This window comes from Cryptotermes secundus, unplaced genomic scaffold, assembly GCF_002891405.2.
Source record: "Cryptotermes secundus unplaced genomic scaffold, Csec_1.0 scaffold374, whole genome shotgun sequence".
In the NCBI taxonomy this organism is placed as follows: Eukaryota; Metazoa; Arthropoda; class Insecta; order Blattodea; family Kalotermitidae; genus Cryptotermes; species Cryptotermes secundus.
This window is the reverse complement of record NW_019741302.1, coordinates 529,809-547,368: the sequence shown is the minus strand read 5'-3', so window position 1 is coordinate 547,368 and position 17,560 is coordinate 529,809. Positions and strand designations below refer to the sequence as shown.

The following is a 17,560-nucleotide window of genomic DNA, read 5'->3' as shown; positions in this document are numbered from 1 at the left end:
AAAAAGCTTGACAAGTCAAGAGCAACATTAAGTCCATGTTGATCTGTTTTTTTTTTATATTGACGGGATTGTTCATGAGGAGTTCATCCCTCCTGGTCAGACAGTCAATAAAGAGTTCTATCGCGATGTTCTAAGGCGTTTGAGGGAGAACATGAGAAGAAAACGTCCACAGAAGTGGCGCACAAATGACTGGGTACTCCACCATGACGACACACGACCGCATATGGCTTACATTGTGCAGGAATTTTTGGCTAAAAACAAGATGGCAGTTGTTCCCCACCCACCGTACTCACCAGACTTAGCTCCATGCGACTTCTTTATCTTCCCCAAGATGAAAATTAAGTTGAAGGGGTGAAGATTTGATACAGTTGAGGAAATTCAAGCGGAAACGCAGACAGTACTAGACACCCAACAAAGAAAGACATCCAGGATGCATTTGAAAAGTGGCAGAAATGCGCTCCCAAGGGGACTACTTTGAAGGTGATGGTGCAGAATAAGATCTAGGTAAGATGTAATAGTTTTTATTAATATATTTCGGGAACTTTTGGATTGCACCATGTACTTCTGCTAAAAAACTAAGTGATGGCTCAATCCATGATTATGGGTTGATAATATTCTGTTGTATGGTGAGATTTTAAACACAAAGTATCATGCCTGATAATTTTTAGGGTACTGTATATTATTGTAGTACTTCAGAACAGTGGGTGAGTAGTACTGTTGACAATGTAAAGTACTGGTTGTGTCTGAACATTTGCTTACTATGTGGTTTTGAGGTGGTTGTATTTTTATTAGATGTTGAATAAAACTTGCCTGGTAAAGTTATACGTAGGTAAGTCAATAAGTAAGTTACAAATGGATATAGAACTTAAATAAGAGTACTGATTTGAAAAATGCTTTTATTTCTCAACATAATCTCCCTGTACATTGAGGCACTTGTCCCATCTTTTCAAAAGCCCCTGAAAACCAGTGGCATAAAATACTTTTGACTGCTGTCGGAACGAGGCGGTGACTTCCCTTTCTACAGCTTCATCGGCAAGAACATGTTCAGTCGAAAGATAATGTTTAAGGGGGCTGAACAAATGGAAGTCACTTGGAGCAAGGTTGGGGCTATACGGATGATGCTCAAGGACTTCCCACTTGAAATTTCGAAGCGTCTCATTGTCTTGTTGGCAGTATGGGGACATGTGTTGTCATGCAAGAGCAACACACCTGGTTCTGACAGCAGCCCAAAGAATTTTATGGTGCTCGTTTTCAGGGGCTTGTTGCCTAGCAACACGTCTGTATGCCACAATATGGTACAGGGTGATTCACTTGGAGGGAACCCCAAGTTAAAAAATTATAAATCACATAATAATTTACTATGAAAAGAAGACTTGTTGAGTACATTTAATGGTAGATGTGGACATAATTTGATTACTGAAGATGGTGAAATTAGTTTCCCTCTGCCTGGGGAAACAGGCTGACACAGTGCTTCGTATTTGCAAATATTTCAGCCATGATGGCGGGATGGATTGCTGACTGAATGAAGTGATGCAAACTAGGTAGGCAGATACTAAGACAGTGTTCGTTTTCATCAGTAAATTATCTTATGTTTATAATTATTAATTTTGGGCCTAATCCAAGTGAATCATTCTGTATATGACTTACTAGGATACTTTACATATTGTTATTTTTTGTAATGTATCTTGTGTTTTGCCATGTTTTACATACATGCATGTGCATGTGTATGTAATTTTCCATTTACTTTACTGTACATGATAGTATTGTAGTCACTGAATTTTTGAATGTACAAAAATGTGCCACATTTCAGAATGTAATGTCATTGTTTAACTTCCTTTCAAAGCGAGAAGATGGACGTCAGCCAATTCTCATGTTTATGGAGAAACCATCGAAAAAGCTATACCCAGATTATTTCCAGGTAAGAATTCAAATCAGTTTACTCAAATTATGTTTACTCACTTTTTTATATCATTATTGTAATGTTTTTCTATGGTTACAGGTGATTACAGATCCAATTGATATGTTGACCATTGAAGCCAACATTAAGAGTGATAAGTACACTTCTGAAGAAGAAATCATAGCTGATTTTAAGGTGAGAATTTTGGTGTTAAATCTTGAAATTTTGGAACATCCTGGATGTTTGGAAAGGGAAACACGAGTATTTTGGAAGATGTACTTACGCACTTGCTCTCTTGGGGTCAAGTGTGAAGGTTTATCTAAAAGTAATTGCAGAGAAAACTAAGTATATATTCATGACTCATTACCAGAATGCAGGAATAAATATAATGTAAAGATTGCTAATAGAGTCTTTATAAATGTGGTGAAGTATAAATATTTTGGAACATCAGTAATAAATCAAAATTGTGTTTGCAAAGATATTAAGACTAGATTAAAAACAGGGAATGATTGCTACAATTCAGTTCAAAATCTTTTGTCTTGTTTGCTGTCAAGATCCAAAGATTAAAATATATAAAAATATAATTTTGTAAGATCTTTTGTATGGGTGTGAAACTTGGCCTCTCACTTTAAGGGAAGGACAGCGGCCTCCGTAGTCTAGAAGTAACGTTACCACCTCATGACCTGTAGTACGTGGGTTCAAATACCCGGTGGAGGTCGTCGAATTTTTAAGGGCAGAAAAATTCAGGGAACAAGTCCTCCGGGAGGGACTTTAAGCCGTGGGTCCGTTGTCGTAGCTTTACGGCACGTAAAAGAACCTCATATCTCCAAAGGAGCTCACTGAGCCAAATTACGGACTTTTCCCACCCAACAGCAGTCTCTAATACCTCTGGTAGATGGGGGAAGCGTTATAGATACCTCTCAGCTAGTCGAGCCGGTCTCGCTGGCTGGGCGGGACTGATGGTAAGCACCAGTACCGGTAGGATATCGAGACTGGTAGAAATCATAGAGGGAAGCACAATGGACCAATACAGGTCTAAGTGCATGGGGGAACCCACCCTCTCCAATAACTAACTAACTAAGGGAAGGACGTAGCCTGAGGGTGCTTGAGAACAGGGTGCTGAGTAGAATATTTAGACTTAAGAGGGAGGAAGTGACAGCAGGATGGAGAAAACTGCATAAAGAGAAGCTTCATAATTATACTATTTGCCAGATATGTTTAGGATGATCAGATGAAGGAGGTTGAGACGGGTGGGAGAGGTGAGCAATGCAGGCAAAATTTTGGGTGGAAAATCTGAAAGAAATATACCACTTGGAAGACCTAGGCATACATTGGAGGATATTATGAAAGTGAGACATAAAGAGGGTTGGGGTTGTGGAGTGGATTCATCTAGCTCAGGACAGGGACCATTGGTGGTCTCTTGTGGATGTGATAATGAGTCTTCAGGTTCTGTAAAAGGTAAGGAATTTCTTGAGTGACTGAGCAACAATTAGAATTTCATGAATGTATGCTTCGATTATGGGTTATGGGTATTTGGTGTGTTTTAAAGACCTGATGGTATTTCTTTAGAAAGTTAGTTAGTTGTAGGTGAAAGAGTTCAGGTTTTGCAGTAAGATTTGACCATCACAGCTCTAAATGGTTGTCCACATTTATGACTGTAAGTATTCATGTTTGAATAAAGTTTGTAGCAGCTTTTTTTTTTCTCCCCATAGATGAAGGTCATTGAGCAGTAGTTAGGTGGAGTGAATCTACTGTTAATTGGAATGCACAAGTGTGACTGCATACTTTTATTCTTATGTAACTGATAATACAGTAGTCTTAACTGTATGTAACAATTTTCCCATATTTGAATATGTTAAATGTAATTGAACAAGGAACGGAATGGGATCAGGGGCACGTGGTAGCATAGTTGGTTGAGGGGCTATGCTACAACCTGGAAGGTCGCGGGTTCAGGTCCCGATGAGGTCATTGGGTTTTTTCAGTTGACCTAACCCTTCCAGCTGCACTATGGCCCTGGGGTTCACTCAGCCTCTAACAGAAATGAGTACCAGGAATTAATTAAATAATTTTCCTGCGGAGTAAAGCTCGTCCAGCGCGTAAGGCTGACAACCTTACCTCCATCTTTGAGCCAATTGTCTAGATAATATAGGACCCTCAACTTCTCACAACCCTATGGACCTTCACGGCCTGGTACAGGGATAACTTAACTTTTTTTTACTTTCACAGAATGGGATTGTACTATTAAAGAAGATGTTAATGTGTGAGAGAATACTGATTGGACTAGATGGAGCTGACTTAGGATATTCTCCATTGGCAGACTTCTTAGCATGATGATGAACATTTTAGTAAGATAAATTGTTGAGAGATTTAATTGGCCAGCCAAGTAACTATTAGCTTTTGAAGACTCAGCACCATGCAGTTAATTAATTTAATAAGGAAGGGGTGGTGTCAGAGGAGATTGGAGTGAAGGACTTGATAATCATTGCTATTCAACACTTCCCAATCATTTTTGTTGCTCACACTCATATATCATGAAAGACAAAATGTAAGGAAGAAAGTGCCTTCTAGAGTAAGAAGAAGGGTAAATACATGAACATTGAACAGTTGAGGAAGGAGGCATAGTTATGAGTACAGAGTGAGACAGTAGCATTTAGTATTATATCCACATATGCTTTTCCCCCATGAGATGACATAAATAGATCATGACATGGAATGAAGTTGTACTTGAATGTAGCTGATAATTGTAGATGTGACAGGAGAATGCCAGATTGAAATGTCACTGCTGGTGCTTCTTGATGTAGACTAAGTAATGTGGATGGCTGGCCAGGCTTTTCCTACCATCTTCAGTAAAGCAGTTGCTTCCTGTGTCTGTCTGTGGTGTGTGTATGTGTAGTCTGTTTTTGAATGTCTTTTGATCACTTCTTTCAATTCCAGTAACATTTAGTTGGTTTCGAATTTGTATCTGTGATGATTGTGGAGATGCTTGATACTGAAATAGACAATTCTTGTCCAAGTTAGAGTTTGGGTCTTTGCACAAGATGCTGTGAAGATGCAAAAGAACTGACATTTTAAGTGGATGAGCAACCACACATGTAGACCCTGTATATATCCTGAATGTGTCATGGATGTCTTCTTTGGAAAATCAGGGATTAGTTTGTTATTGCATAGTACAGGTCTTTGTTTATGTTGTCATCATACAGTTCTCACCTTAAAGCAGATACATTTATGATAGAAATAGTATGGTTCCTGTTGAGTTGATAGTAGATAGGATTGGGTACCCTCTGCAGCCATTCTTATATTAATTCATTATAGTAACTTAGATACAGTTCTCTTTTATCCATTATTATTGTAATTGTAATTATTATTAGTGGTATTATTATTATTGTTATCATTATTACTACTACTACTACTACTACTACTACTACTACTACTACTACTACTACTACTACTACTACTACTTCAGTTTAAAGAGGTTTTTCTTGGCTCCAGGCCAAGTATTTCATTTTATTTTTTAGAGTGACATAAAATATACCATGAAATAAAAACAGTTTGTAGCAAAGGTTTAGAGCTCTGTAGTTTAGCCTTACCATAAATGTATAGCAATTGCAATATAGGGTGGACCTTTCAGGTCAGGAATGGAATTTATGCCACTTGTAATTTTAGAAGTAAATTCATTGAACCCAACACCCAACAGCGTATGACTTGAAAAGGATCTGTTTTGAAAAGATGTAAAATTTTATAATATTTAACAATTTTTGAAGAGGAATTGTATTTCCTAGCAAGTAAAAATTATTGAACAAAAGTCTGCTGTCAAGCCTGGTTGTGAATGCTTTGTTCATCTTTGATTTATTTAATCCGTCTTGCAGTGCATACATTCATTTATCTCCTTCTTTCCCTCGCACTACATGTTTCGGCATAATAATGCCATCTTCAGGTGCTTACTTGTCCACGTCAAACCAGTTCATTGCATGCCATGCATGCTTTGTTCATGTTTCCTTATCCTCCTCTTTTATGTTCCTCTTTATGTGTGCCTACTCTGCTTTCAAGTGCAGTGGGAAAATGGTGTTTGGTTTTGCTTGATAAGCCCACCAGGAGCCCTGAAAGGAGTGACAGAGTTCAGAAGCTGTGATGAGCTCTGCAAATAGATAATAAATTGTTTTAAAGATTAAAAGCCTTTAGAAGGAGTCACATTGGTAAAGAGCTATGTGCTTCAGAGAATTATAAGCATATTTCTGTAATGTCATTCAAGTTGGCATGCAGAAATCATACTGAAGACTTATATAATGCCTAATTTGGAAAATTTATATAAAAGTAGATTGATAGAATCTCAAGGAAAATTTTATGAAAATTCAGCCTGCTGCACTGTTTTCTGTAATGAAAATTCTCTTCATCCTGCAGCTGATGTTCAACAATTGTCGTCAGTATAATGAAGAAGGCTCAATGATCTATGAAGATGCCAATAAGCTAGAGGATGTGCTTGCAGAAAAGATGAGAGAGATGGGTCTGGGCACCATTGAATCAGTGGCATCATCATCATCATCAGCAGCAGCAGTGCCTGCAGTTGCAGCCGTTACAACAACACCATCAGATAGTACTAGTGTCAGAAGGACTGTAGAGCGAAGAGTGTAAGTTGTATTTATGTAGGATGTTGTGAGGGTTGCAGAAATGAAACCGTTTTCATCACTTCTAGTGAATACTGCTGGTCAAGCCCGTTTTATTTGAACACCCCTCGTTTTTTTAGGAATGGCAGTTCAAGCACTGTAGTGGGCATAGTAAGGTATAAACACTTCATTTGAAATAAGGATTTAAATGTTGTTAGTTACAAAAATGGTAAGAGTATAAACCTTTGAACACTTGCAAACATAGGAAGGTTATTGTATAGTTATTAATGTTATGTTTCAGCATCCTGTTACACTGTACAGATCTGACTTTGGAGCATTTTGTGTCCTCTGTGTGCAATGTATGAAAAATGGTTAGTGAATAATGTTGCACATATGGCATAAAATGCTCGAAAGTCAAATAATTATTAATGTATGAATCTGACTTGTCAAATGCAAATAGGCATCACATGTTTTTTGTACAGTATTTTTTATAAATTAAATGTACATCATTGAATAATGTGGTAATGTAGCTACCACTCCTGCTTCAGGTTCAAGAGGCTCCAGGTTCAGATGTCATCTTACGGACTGGCTAGCCGAACTGAGAATTTTTGTGATTTTCCTCTGTTCCTGCAGGCAAATGCCAGGATGGTACCTCAAATTAGACCATAACCATTACCTTCTGCGTTCCTTCCAGTGTATTATTTGCTGATTGTTCTATCTCTCGATGCCACTCAATGTGAGCTATTGAAAGTATAATTAAATAAAGTTAACCAAGAAAACATGTCAGTCTATCGAGAAAAGCTTCCTGATTTTCTGATAAAATACATCTGATATAGAAAGTATGACCGCCTCTGTGGTCTAGTGGTCAGAGTTCCTGGCTCCAGATCCAGAGGTCCCATGTTCGATTCCCGGCGCTATCAGATTTTCTTAGAATGGGGGTCACTCAGCCTCGTGAGTATAATTGAGGAGCTACTTGAAAGGAAAAGTAGTGGCTCCGGTCTAGAAAACCAAGATTAACAGCTGTGGGGATCTGTTTCACTGACCATGTGACACCCTCTATCTACTAAAGTTGGCACTAACTTCGCTGACAAGCAGCAGCCACTCGGTCGGTATAGTTTGCTCGCGGACTAAGACCATGGAGTTTAGTTTTAGATATAGGAAGTATTGGGCAGGTTCTGTAAGTAGGAAATTTTGTTTCATTAATATTGTCACATGTTGGGTAGGTCATGTAACAAATAACTGTATGCCATATTGGATATAGTGAATTTATTGAACACTCTCTCTCACAATCACACACATACTGCCATCTGCAGTATCACAGTTACTGCTGCTTCCATTCACTCCAGTGAATGCTAGACTGCAACTGACTGGTTACTCTCTAGTAATGGGCTCAATACTGGGTACTCCTGAATAGTGTTCGCTGCTCCCTATTTAGGCTCGGCATGGACAGCACAGAGAACATCTTGCTGCTTGGCAACAGATATCAGGTATTGTTGTCAGGTGTTTCGACCTATGCATTGCCTAGCAAGAGTCGCTGCACAGAGTCGCCTGTTGCGTGATGTCACAGCCTCGTGGGGAGGGGTGTTTACCAAGCATTGCGCAATGATAGGAGTGGGGTTATGTGACATCACTTATGGAAACGCAGATTTCGCGTGACCCCTACTTCCTGTTGCGGCATCCACGTCACAATATGTTACTTTATTTCTAGTGTGAAACCAAGGAAGAATACAACTGTGCTTGCCCAGAAGTTACGCACATTGTATGACACCATACGTGACTACAAGGATCCAAAAGGCAGGCAGCTCAGCCTCATCTTCCTAAAACTTCCCTCCAAGCTTGTAAGTTGCAGTTATATTAATTTGACACTTAGTTGGATTTTGTTAGCTATAGGGCCACCTTAATGGAGTAGAATCCTTCTTGAGACGTTAATTGTTGCTTAACTACTCAGGAAATTCCCCACCCCTTATGGAAACTGAAGGTCATTAGCTTGTTCACAACAGCCCATTTCCTCCTACTCTGCTGCTTTAAACTCCATTTTAACATGATCCTTTTATCTGTGTGTAGGTCTTCCAAGGGGTTTGTTACCTGTAGGTTTTCTGACTGGAATTTTGTACACATTTCTGGTCTCTCCCATGTCACTAGTCCCATCCTCATTGATCCGATTATCCTAATAATATTTTGTAAAGGGTAGAAATTACAGAATTCCTCACTGCAGTTTTCTCCACCCTTCTATTACTTTCTACCTCTTGGGACTAAATATTCAGCACACTGTTCTCAGATACCTCTCCCCCCCAATATTTGTGCTAGTTTGAAGTCATAAAATTGTTCATATTATTTTCATTTGTTTGGCTTCCTACATAACCTGGGCTGCATGCTCATACTAATGTATGGAGCAAAAATATAGACACAGACCAAGGCAGATGTTATTAAGAAGATATTAAGTAAATGTGGAACTGAAAAAAAAGAGTAAGAAATGAAAAAATTAGGAAGAATTTGAAGATAAATATTATGAATTATAAGTATATAAATAACAGAATAAGATAATATGAGCAATTTATTTTCTGAGGAGTGCTGTCCTCTCAGTGTGATGCTGTATAGTCTGCTAGAAGTTCAAGGATGGTTTAAAGAAACGTGCTGTTCATATCCATCTCAGTAAGAACCTTAAATCTAACAGATTCATTTAATTTTAATGTAAGTAACAGTTTGTGTCAACTACAGAGATTATATACCACTTTTAAGAGAAAGGTAAAGATGAACAGAGGTTGATATGTTAAGTGAGATTTTAGGTTCTCATGGCAGTGACTAAACGCTTGATCTTCTGGGATGTGACACTGTAATCTTGAAGGTCACAGTTGTTTCCCAGTCATTATGCTCCTCCAAATCATCAATAAACTTCTACAAGATTGTGTTTGTGGATTGAAGTCTCTTCTCTTTGTTAACACAGTCTGTCATCCTTTTTTGAAACCATTTTGTTTATCTGATAATAACAGTTCTTCTGTTGTCCTAACATGATATTCAAATATTTTACCACATAACTGTAGCAGATTCGTAGTAGATATAATTCCTTTATAATTATTACAGTTATGTCTTTCTCCTTTTTTTAAATATTGCCAATAACTTTTGCCAATCACCGTACCATTTCGCAGTACAGAATCTGAGCTACTGAAAGCATCATTAAATAAATCTAAAATACATATATAAAACTCATCAACTTTCATCATGTTTATATTATGATTGTTTTGTTTACATAATAAATTGTTGAATACAGAAAAAATTGTATTTTGTCATGTGGAATCTCACAATATTCTGTGTTAACAGGAGTACCCAGACTATTATGAAGTGATAAAACGGCCCATTGACCTGGACCGCATCTCACAGAAGCTGAAGTCTTCACAATATGAGGGCCTGGATGACATGGTGTCTGATTTTGTGCTCATGTTTGACAATGCCTGCAAATATAATGAGCCTGATTCGCAAATTTACAAGGTGACTGTGTTGGCCACACTGGACATTTTAGTAACATTAAAAGGAGTGTAATGATTCTCCATTTTTATTTACATTATCATATGTGATGCAGCATTGTATGCCCCTGTATATTTGTTTAATGGTTGTATAAAATGAGTTTATTTACAAATGAACTGGAGCTAATTCTTATTACATGAAGCTTCATCAGACAGTAGACTGCTGAATATGAAGCATTTAGTACTGTTGTGATATAAGAATTCTTGTTTTGTGATTTTGAAAATGTCAGCTCAGGAGTGTTTGGTTGTGATGTGTTCTAGAAAGGTTTTGATATCTTATTTTGAACTTATTTTGTGCAGGATGCCCTGATGCTACAGAGGGTGGCCCTTCAAACTAAGCTGCAGTTGCGTGAAGATGAAGAAGCTGTGCCAGATGTCACTGCAGCAGTCCAGGAGCTACTCACATCACTCTTCATCTCAATATATAATCACCAGGATGAAGAGGGTCGCTGTTTCTCTGACTCTATGGCTGAATTGCCAGAACATGATGAAATTGATGGTTCAAAGTAAGTTGATTACTGTGAGTAATAAAATTGTTCAAGTATAGCTATAGAGTAATTTATCTCAGGTAATGCTTGCTATAATTCAGTCCAGAACCTTTTGTCCTCTCATCTCTTGTCCAAAAACATACAAATTAGAATATACAGAACTAAATTTTGCCTGTGATTCTGTATGGGTGTGAAACTTGGTCTCTGACATTAAGGGAGGAACAGACTGAGGGTGTTTGAGAACAGGGTGTTGAGGAGAATATTTGGACCGAAGAGAGATGAAGTGACAGGAGGTTGGAGGAAACTGCATAATGAGGAGCTTCATAACTTTTACTCTTCTCCAAGTATAATTAGAATGATCAAGTCAAGGGGGATGAGGTGGGCAGGTCATGTAGCATGAATTGGAGAGATGAGGAATGCATATATGATATTGGTGGGAAAGCCAGAAGGGAAGAGACCACAGGGAAGACCAAGGTGTAGTTGGGTGGCCAATATTAGAATGGATCTTAGAGAGATAGGATGGGATGGTATGGATTGGATTGATCTGGCTCAGGATAGGGACCAGTGCAGGGCTCTAGTGAACACGGTGATGAACCTGCGAGTTCCATAAAATGCTGGGAAATTCTTTAGTAGCTACAGAATTGGCGGCTCCTCCAGAAGGGCTCAGCTCCATGAGTAAGTAAGTAAGTAAGTAAGTATAGAGTAATTTATTCACTATGAATATATGTATGTGTGTAAGGGGTGGGCCATAAAATCCGGCCCTCTCACTGCAACCTTCAATAATATATTGTGATTCTCATTTGGATTAACCCTTTATTAATCCTACACTTCAAAAATATATTCACTAACTTGCCAAAGTCCCAGCATCCATTTATGAGGTAAAGTGATGTTTGCCTGTTTAACTCTAGAGCCGAAGGGTTCTACATGTACAGCCTGCTGTAACATACCAGAAGTCTGCATTCTGCACACAGTATATTTGTATTTCATATTGTTTTTGCAGTAAACATCGTTGACTGGTTGATCTTTGTAGCAGAGATGTAGTGTGTGGGGGATAAACTATATGTTTTGTGTAGTATGCAAAAGGAATTGAAGGGTTGAGTGAAAGGTGCCCACGATATGCTTGTGACTTTGATTAATGTATTTGTTGAGCATGTAGCAATTTGTAAGTTCTGAAGCTTTCATGTCAATTAAAGTTGGTAAAATCTCGGACCATCTCAGTCCCCATCATCAGGGTCTGATGTGATGTCACATCAGAAATATCAGTAATTTTTAACCAACTGACATGGCTGATAGCCAGAGAGGATTTTATTGACATGTGGCAGTATTCATAAGCATTTACATAGTACATTATCATGGTCTGTCCTGGTATTAAGCTTGCTTGCCATAGCACAAGTATGAAGAATTAAATATGTACAGTCTTGTAGAGGCTTCTGTAATCATCTTCTCTCTCTGGTTTGTTATTATATGTATATTGGGGTACAAAGAGGGTGTTCTTTTCACATCTTATTTCTTCAAAACATTATATCCCATTTCTTCTGTAGTGTTACATAAAATCTCTTATTGATGGTATTTTATCGTATATGTTTCTCCCCATATTATTTTTTAATTTCTTTGAGATTCAAAATTAGATGTAACCTTTCCTCCTCCTATCAGTTCTTTCCCCTCCATACATTATGGCATACTATTTACATTTTTTTCTACAAGGAATTAAGTAGAGAAATAAGATAAGGGATGGTATGGCTGAGATTGATCTGGCTTAGGATAGAGACTACTGGCAGATTCTTGTTAACATAGTAATGAACCTTGGGTTTCATAAAATGTTGGTAAATTCTGGAGTAGCTGAGTGGCTGTTGGCTTCTCAAGAAGGACTTAGTTCCATGGAGTTAGGTAGTTAAAGAATGAAAAGGATTTTCTCATTACACTTACAAGGAAATGCAGTTATGCAATGAATGCATTATCTGTACTTCACTTTTGAAATAGTTTCACTAATGCTTAATTAGGCAATGATTTTGAATTAATGGTATATTGTAAAATCACTACATAAGTGTGAATTTGAAATTATATATATTGTGTGTGTATTCCACTCAACTTATGAATGTATTATAATTGGCTAGGATTCGGGCACTGTCTTTGGATCTTATAAAGAGGCGACTAGACCGAGGATTATATCGTCGGCTGGACACGTTCCAAGAAGACATATTTGCCTGCTTGGAAAGAGCACGTCGTTTGTCTCGAACTGATTCGCAAGTGTTTGAGGATTCTATTGAACTACAATCATTTTTCATTAGACAGAGGTAAGGAAAGATGTTAACATCATGCAAAACAAAGATTTAAACTTCAAATTGTTCTCTGCACAACTAGCACTGTGTTATGTATTTTTAGAGATGAACTCTGTCGTGGTGGTGATCTTTTACATTCTCCTGCACTGAGCTACACGCTGCTGCATTTGGCAGCTGCGGTGGAGGCAACACGACAACAAAAGCTGTTGCAGGAACAACCTGAGGAGGAAGCAGAAACACGAAGTTCTGAAGATTCACTCAGGGTAAGCTCGAAAGTTGGACATAAAAACTATAAAAACTGGCTACCTGGAAATTATGATTAATAAAATTGATATGTAAGTAGGGCAATTGTAGTGACTTGGAATTATAGGGGACATTATGAATATTGCTTATAAAGTATTTTTGGAAACAGTCATCACAACATTGTTTTCTGTGTTAAACTGTGTGAATTGCTGAAAGAAAGAGGAAGTTTAAATTAAAAATTAAAACGTGGGGCTCTGTTCAACAGATGATGTAACCATTTAACTACAATTCTTTGAGCTGTGGTGTGGTCTCAGTATTATGATAATAATAATGGTCTTTAGAGATTATAGCATGTTGTGCAAGAACAGTGACCTGAGACTGAGGCTTGCTATGAACAGTCACAGAGCATTATTTTTTTGTTGTCAACATTGACACTGATAGTTGTCTGGATTGCCACTTGGCTTTGGTCTAAGTTTATGCTGTAATGGCTGTTGCCAAGGCATATGGTGGGGAGTTCTTCCTGGAAACTTAGTAGTTATGATTGTGGTCATGGTATCTCACCAGACATTATTTTATTATAATCTATATATTAATTACATATACCAAATATGAGCTTTAGAGAGATAATTATGGTGAGATTTAAGTGATGCACAGCAGATGTTAAACATCAGTTGCATTTAAGGTTCAGATTTTATGTTTCATGTATAAGATGATCCCAAGTTTAGGGGGAGGTTGGATACCTGTGTCAGTATAATGATGATCTACAGGCTGGATGCCTGAGGAATTGTTTTCGTTCTTGGCAGGGTCAAAAGATTTTTCTCTTCTCCATAGTGTTCACACCAGTACTGGGGCCACCTCAGCCCCCTATCCTGTGGGTACAGGTGCCCCTTTAATTTGGGGTAAAGCAGCCATGGTGTGAAGCTAACTCTTCACCTCAATCTAGTTTGAGGTTAAGATATGTGGGTCTGTACCTCTACTTTGCCATGCATTCTCATGGAGTAGTGCATAATTAATTAAATGAGCAGAAAACTTTACCTTTTTACCTATAGCTAGTGTTTGGGGACTCTTAGTCATAAAGGGTCAATGTGTATACCAACAACATTGTGACCACACAGAGGGACATTAGTAAGAAGCATGCAGCCAAGATGAATGTTTTTTAATAGAGTGAAAGAGAGAACAAAACTAGGTTGAACCTTTGGTGAAGAAATAAGAAATTAATTACATTTTTCATAAATGACAAAAAGATGATTAGGGATTGAACTACATTGGAACATGCCAGTTGGTTTACTGTGGGACACCTAAAAGTGTAATCAAAGGATGAAGATGTGTGGGACATCATAGGATAAAATGGATTATTTGAGATGTGTTGCTCTCATATCAGTGACTGAAGATTAGTGCTTGGAATGTGATGCCATGTAGTCTGATGGGCTCTTACATCAAAATTGTTTTGGAGGAACATGCACCCACTGTCGAGTAAGCGAAACATTGAGGAAAAGAGTTACTGCTATGGAAATGACCAAGACCAAGATAGGAAAAGACATGTTCTGAGGGTGGATGTAAGGGGAGAGACTGTTGGTAACTACTACCAGGCTACACCGCATCACATCCAAGAAGACTACCTGTCTAAATACCTGTCTACCTAAATATCTGTTTCCACACATCATACAAGGTCTTTTGTAATACAAAATTCTTTATTTGGATCCGTCACAACACAACAGTAAAATAGTCTAGGTCAGTATCACCTTAGCTACATGTTTTGGCTTTTAAAGCCGTCTTCAGGCAAATGCATGGTTACTACATTCACACACTATTGAGCTGCATTTCAATGTGATGGTACAGTGGAACTGGATACTTGACAACTTTGTTACACTATAATAATATAAGGTATAAGAATACATTAAAATTATAAATTGTTATAAGACGAAAGTTATACAATAAAATATGGTTAAAAACTATTCATGTAATGCTTCATACTATGAAGTCAGTTGTTGTGATCTTGTTATATTCCAGCAGACATACTACTCTGTCCAAAAAGTATCTGACCTTGGGCCAGGAAAACAAAGTTCTGTATCTGGGTGGTTACAATACCTAATCCCATTCAAAGTAGGCCCCTTGTGCCTCCACACACTTAGCCCAGCGGTCCTTCCATCGCTGGAAGCAGTTCTTGAAGGCTTCTTTTGGAATGGCGTGCAGCTGCGCCATCATGTTCTGTATGATGTCCTTGCGGCTGTCAAAACAGCAGCCTTTTAGCAGTGTCTTCAATCTCGGGAACAGCCAGAAATCACAAGGAGCCATGTCAGGAGAGTAGGGAGCCTGGCGAATCTGTGGAATGTCGTGCTTGGCCAGGAAAGCCTGGATCAGGTGCGATGAATGAGCTGGGGCGTTGTCATGATGCAGCTGCCAGTTGTGTGCATCCCACAGCTCCGGTCTCTAGAGCCGAACTACATCATGAAGATGGCGGAGGACTTCTTGGTAGTACTCCTTATTGACAGTCTGACCTAGTGGTGCGTACTCATGATGCACAACACCCCAGTAATCGAAAAAAACAGTCAGTATCACCTTCACATTGCTCCGAACCTGTCGTGCTCTTTTGGGCCTCAGGGATGTTGGATGCTTCCATTGTGACGCCTGGACCTTGGTTTCCGGGTCATATCCCCACACCCACGACTCGTCACCAGTGATCACAGTCTTCAGGAACTCAGGATGCCTGTTGGCGCAGTCCAGCATGTCCTGCGCGACCTCAAGGCGGAGTTGTTGCTGCTCCAGCGAAAGCAGCTTGGGCTAAATTTTGCCGCCACTCTTCGCATGCCCAAATCCTCAGTTAAAATTGTGTTTGTGGAACCTCTGCTGATCACAACCCCATCAGCAACTTCACGGACGGCAAAACGACGGTCCTCCATGATCAGTATCCGCACTTTTTCAATGACATCAGCATTTCGGCTCGTTGACGGTCTCCCGGAACGCTGCGCACTGTCAGCCGACATACGGTCATGTTTAAAGCGGTTGAACCATCATCGCCAAAAGCCTGCTGAATTTTGCAAATTGTTTCTGCTTGGGTATCCCCAAGTTTCTGACAAAACTTAATGCAGTATTGCTGCTCGAAGCGTTCTGTCATCTTGAGCGAAACAAGAATGCGACGAACTCGTGTTACACCACTTCGCTATCTGGCAGCCACAGATGCATCTGGCAGTGTTGCGAGTCAGCAAAAAATCACGCATGCGCATGAAAGTCCCTTCTACCACTATGCTCAGTGTCCCCACCCCCTTGGCCATTATTTACAGCGGAAAAAATAAAGTCTGATACTTTTTGGACGTACGGTATAGCAGTCTATTCATGACTTGCACACGGAAAGTTAACTGCTTGAAGGTCCCTGGTATGGTATTAGTTTAGTATTGTTTGGTATTTATTGTTTAACAGGTGCCTCATTTTGCAGTGTATTTTGTCTGCTCTGGTTGGAATACAGATTGCAACTTTTTAGATTAATTTTTTAAGGCCGTTCTTTGGATTAATTATATGACTTATGTCAAACTGTACTGATAGATTAATAGAAATTGTGCATGACTATCAGCCTCATGCTCTAGTTTTCATGCAAAATCCCTTTATTCTTATGCATTTTTACCAATGAAGAGATAGTTCTCAGTTCCAACATGTTAAAAATTCCTCAGCTACATGCAGCCATTACTGCACTGAAGTGTTTGCAGCTTCTATCATAATTGAAGTGGTTAACATGAAATTTGTACTTGAGTTAGCCAAAGGTGAGGTAGGTGGTGGGCACAGTACCTCAGTTTCCTTACCACCTTGCCACATTGCTTCATTTTTCGGGTGAAAATAATACTGAAACAGTTCACAAAGAGTTTGCTTTGTTTTTCCATCATCACTTTGAAATGATATTGCTATGCTTCTGTCATATTTCAAAAAGAAACAGAGAAAAATGCAGGTACACTTTAATATACCTTGAAATTTAGAGGCATTCAGGTACCAGATTTTTGTCATATGAATTGTCATTTCTTCTAGGATGCTGGAGGAAATGCATCTTCAGGTGACTCCGTGAGCTTCAATCAGCAGGTCTACAGAATTGGAGACTTTGTCTATGCAGAGCCAAAGGAACGTGGAATGGATACCAGTATTGTAAACATTGAGAGGTTATGGACTAACCAAGAGGGACAGCAGATGATGTATGGGAATTACTTCTACCGTCCCAATGAGACTTATCATGTTACGACTCGAAGGTTCTTGGAGAAGGTAAGTGTTTTCATCATTTCGTGAAACGAAGATCTTCGCAAGATGAACATGTATGTTTATTCAGTTTCTGTGTTTTTACCACATACCTTTAATTTTATTGTAAAGACATTCTTATGTTCTGCGGTATATGCTCAATATAAAGACCATTAGAAAGAGCTTGTTGTACCAAAGATTTTAGTAGGTCAAAGAAAAGTACTAGATTTGTAAGTGAATTAGTTATTAATGCTTGAGTTTATTAAATTGTATAGTACATGTATAGATGGTCCCCCTCACATAATCCCTAATTATT

General features: G+C 38.7%; 1 protein-coding gene across 6 annotated transcripts in view; it reads left to right on the top strand.

Moving 5' to 3' along the window:
• The window catches only part of LOC111872696 (protein polybromo-1), a 91,133-nt gene that overhangs the window by 30,680 nt on the left and 42,893 nt on the right, over window positions 1–17,560 (top strand). For 5 of the 6 annotated variants that reach the window (XM_023866831.2, XM_023866830.2, XM_023866829.2 and 2 more), the window contains exons 13-21: window positions 1,844–1,918; window positions 2,000–2,092; window positions 6,296–6,522; window positions 8,207–8,336; window positions 9,817–9,984; window positions 10,320–10,525; window positions 12,622–12,801; window positions 12,890–13,049; window positions 17,044–17,271. In XM_023866831.2, the coding sequence (XP_023722599.1) occupies window positions 1,844–1,918; window positions 2,000–2,092; window positions 6,296–6,522; window positions 8,207–8,336; window positions 9,817–9,984; window positions 10,320–10,525; window positions 12,622–12,801; window positions 12,890–13,049; window positions 17,044–17,271 (1,467 nt within the window). The remainder of the gene's footprint in view (window positions 1–1,843; window positions 1,919–1,999; window positions 2,093–6,295; window positions 6,523–8,206; window positions 8,337–9,816; window positions 9,985–10,319; window positions 10,526–12,621; window positions 12,802–12,889; window positions 13,050–17,043; window positions 17,272–17,560) is intronic. The other variant, XM_033754796.1, reaches the window with a different exon arrangement.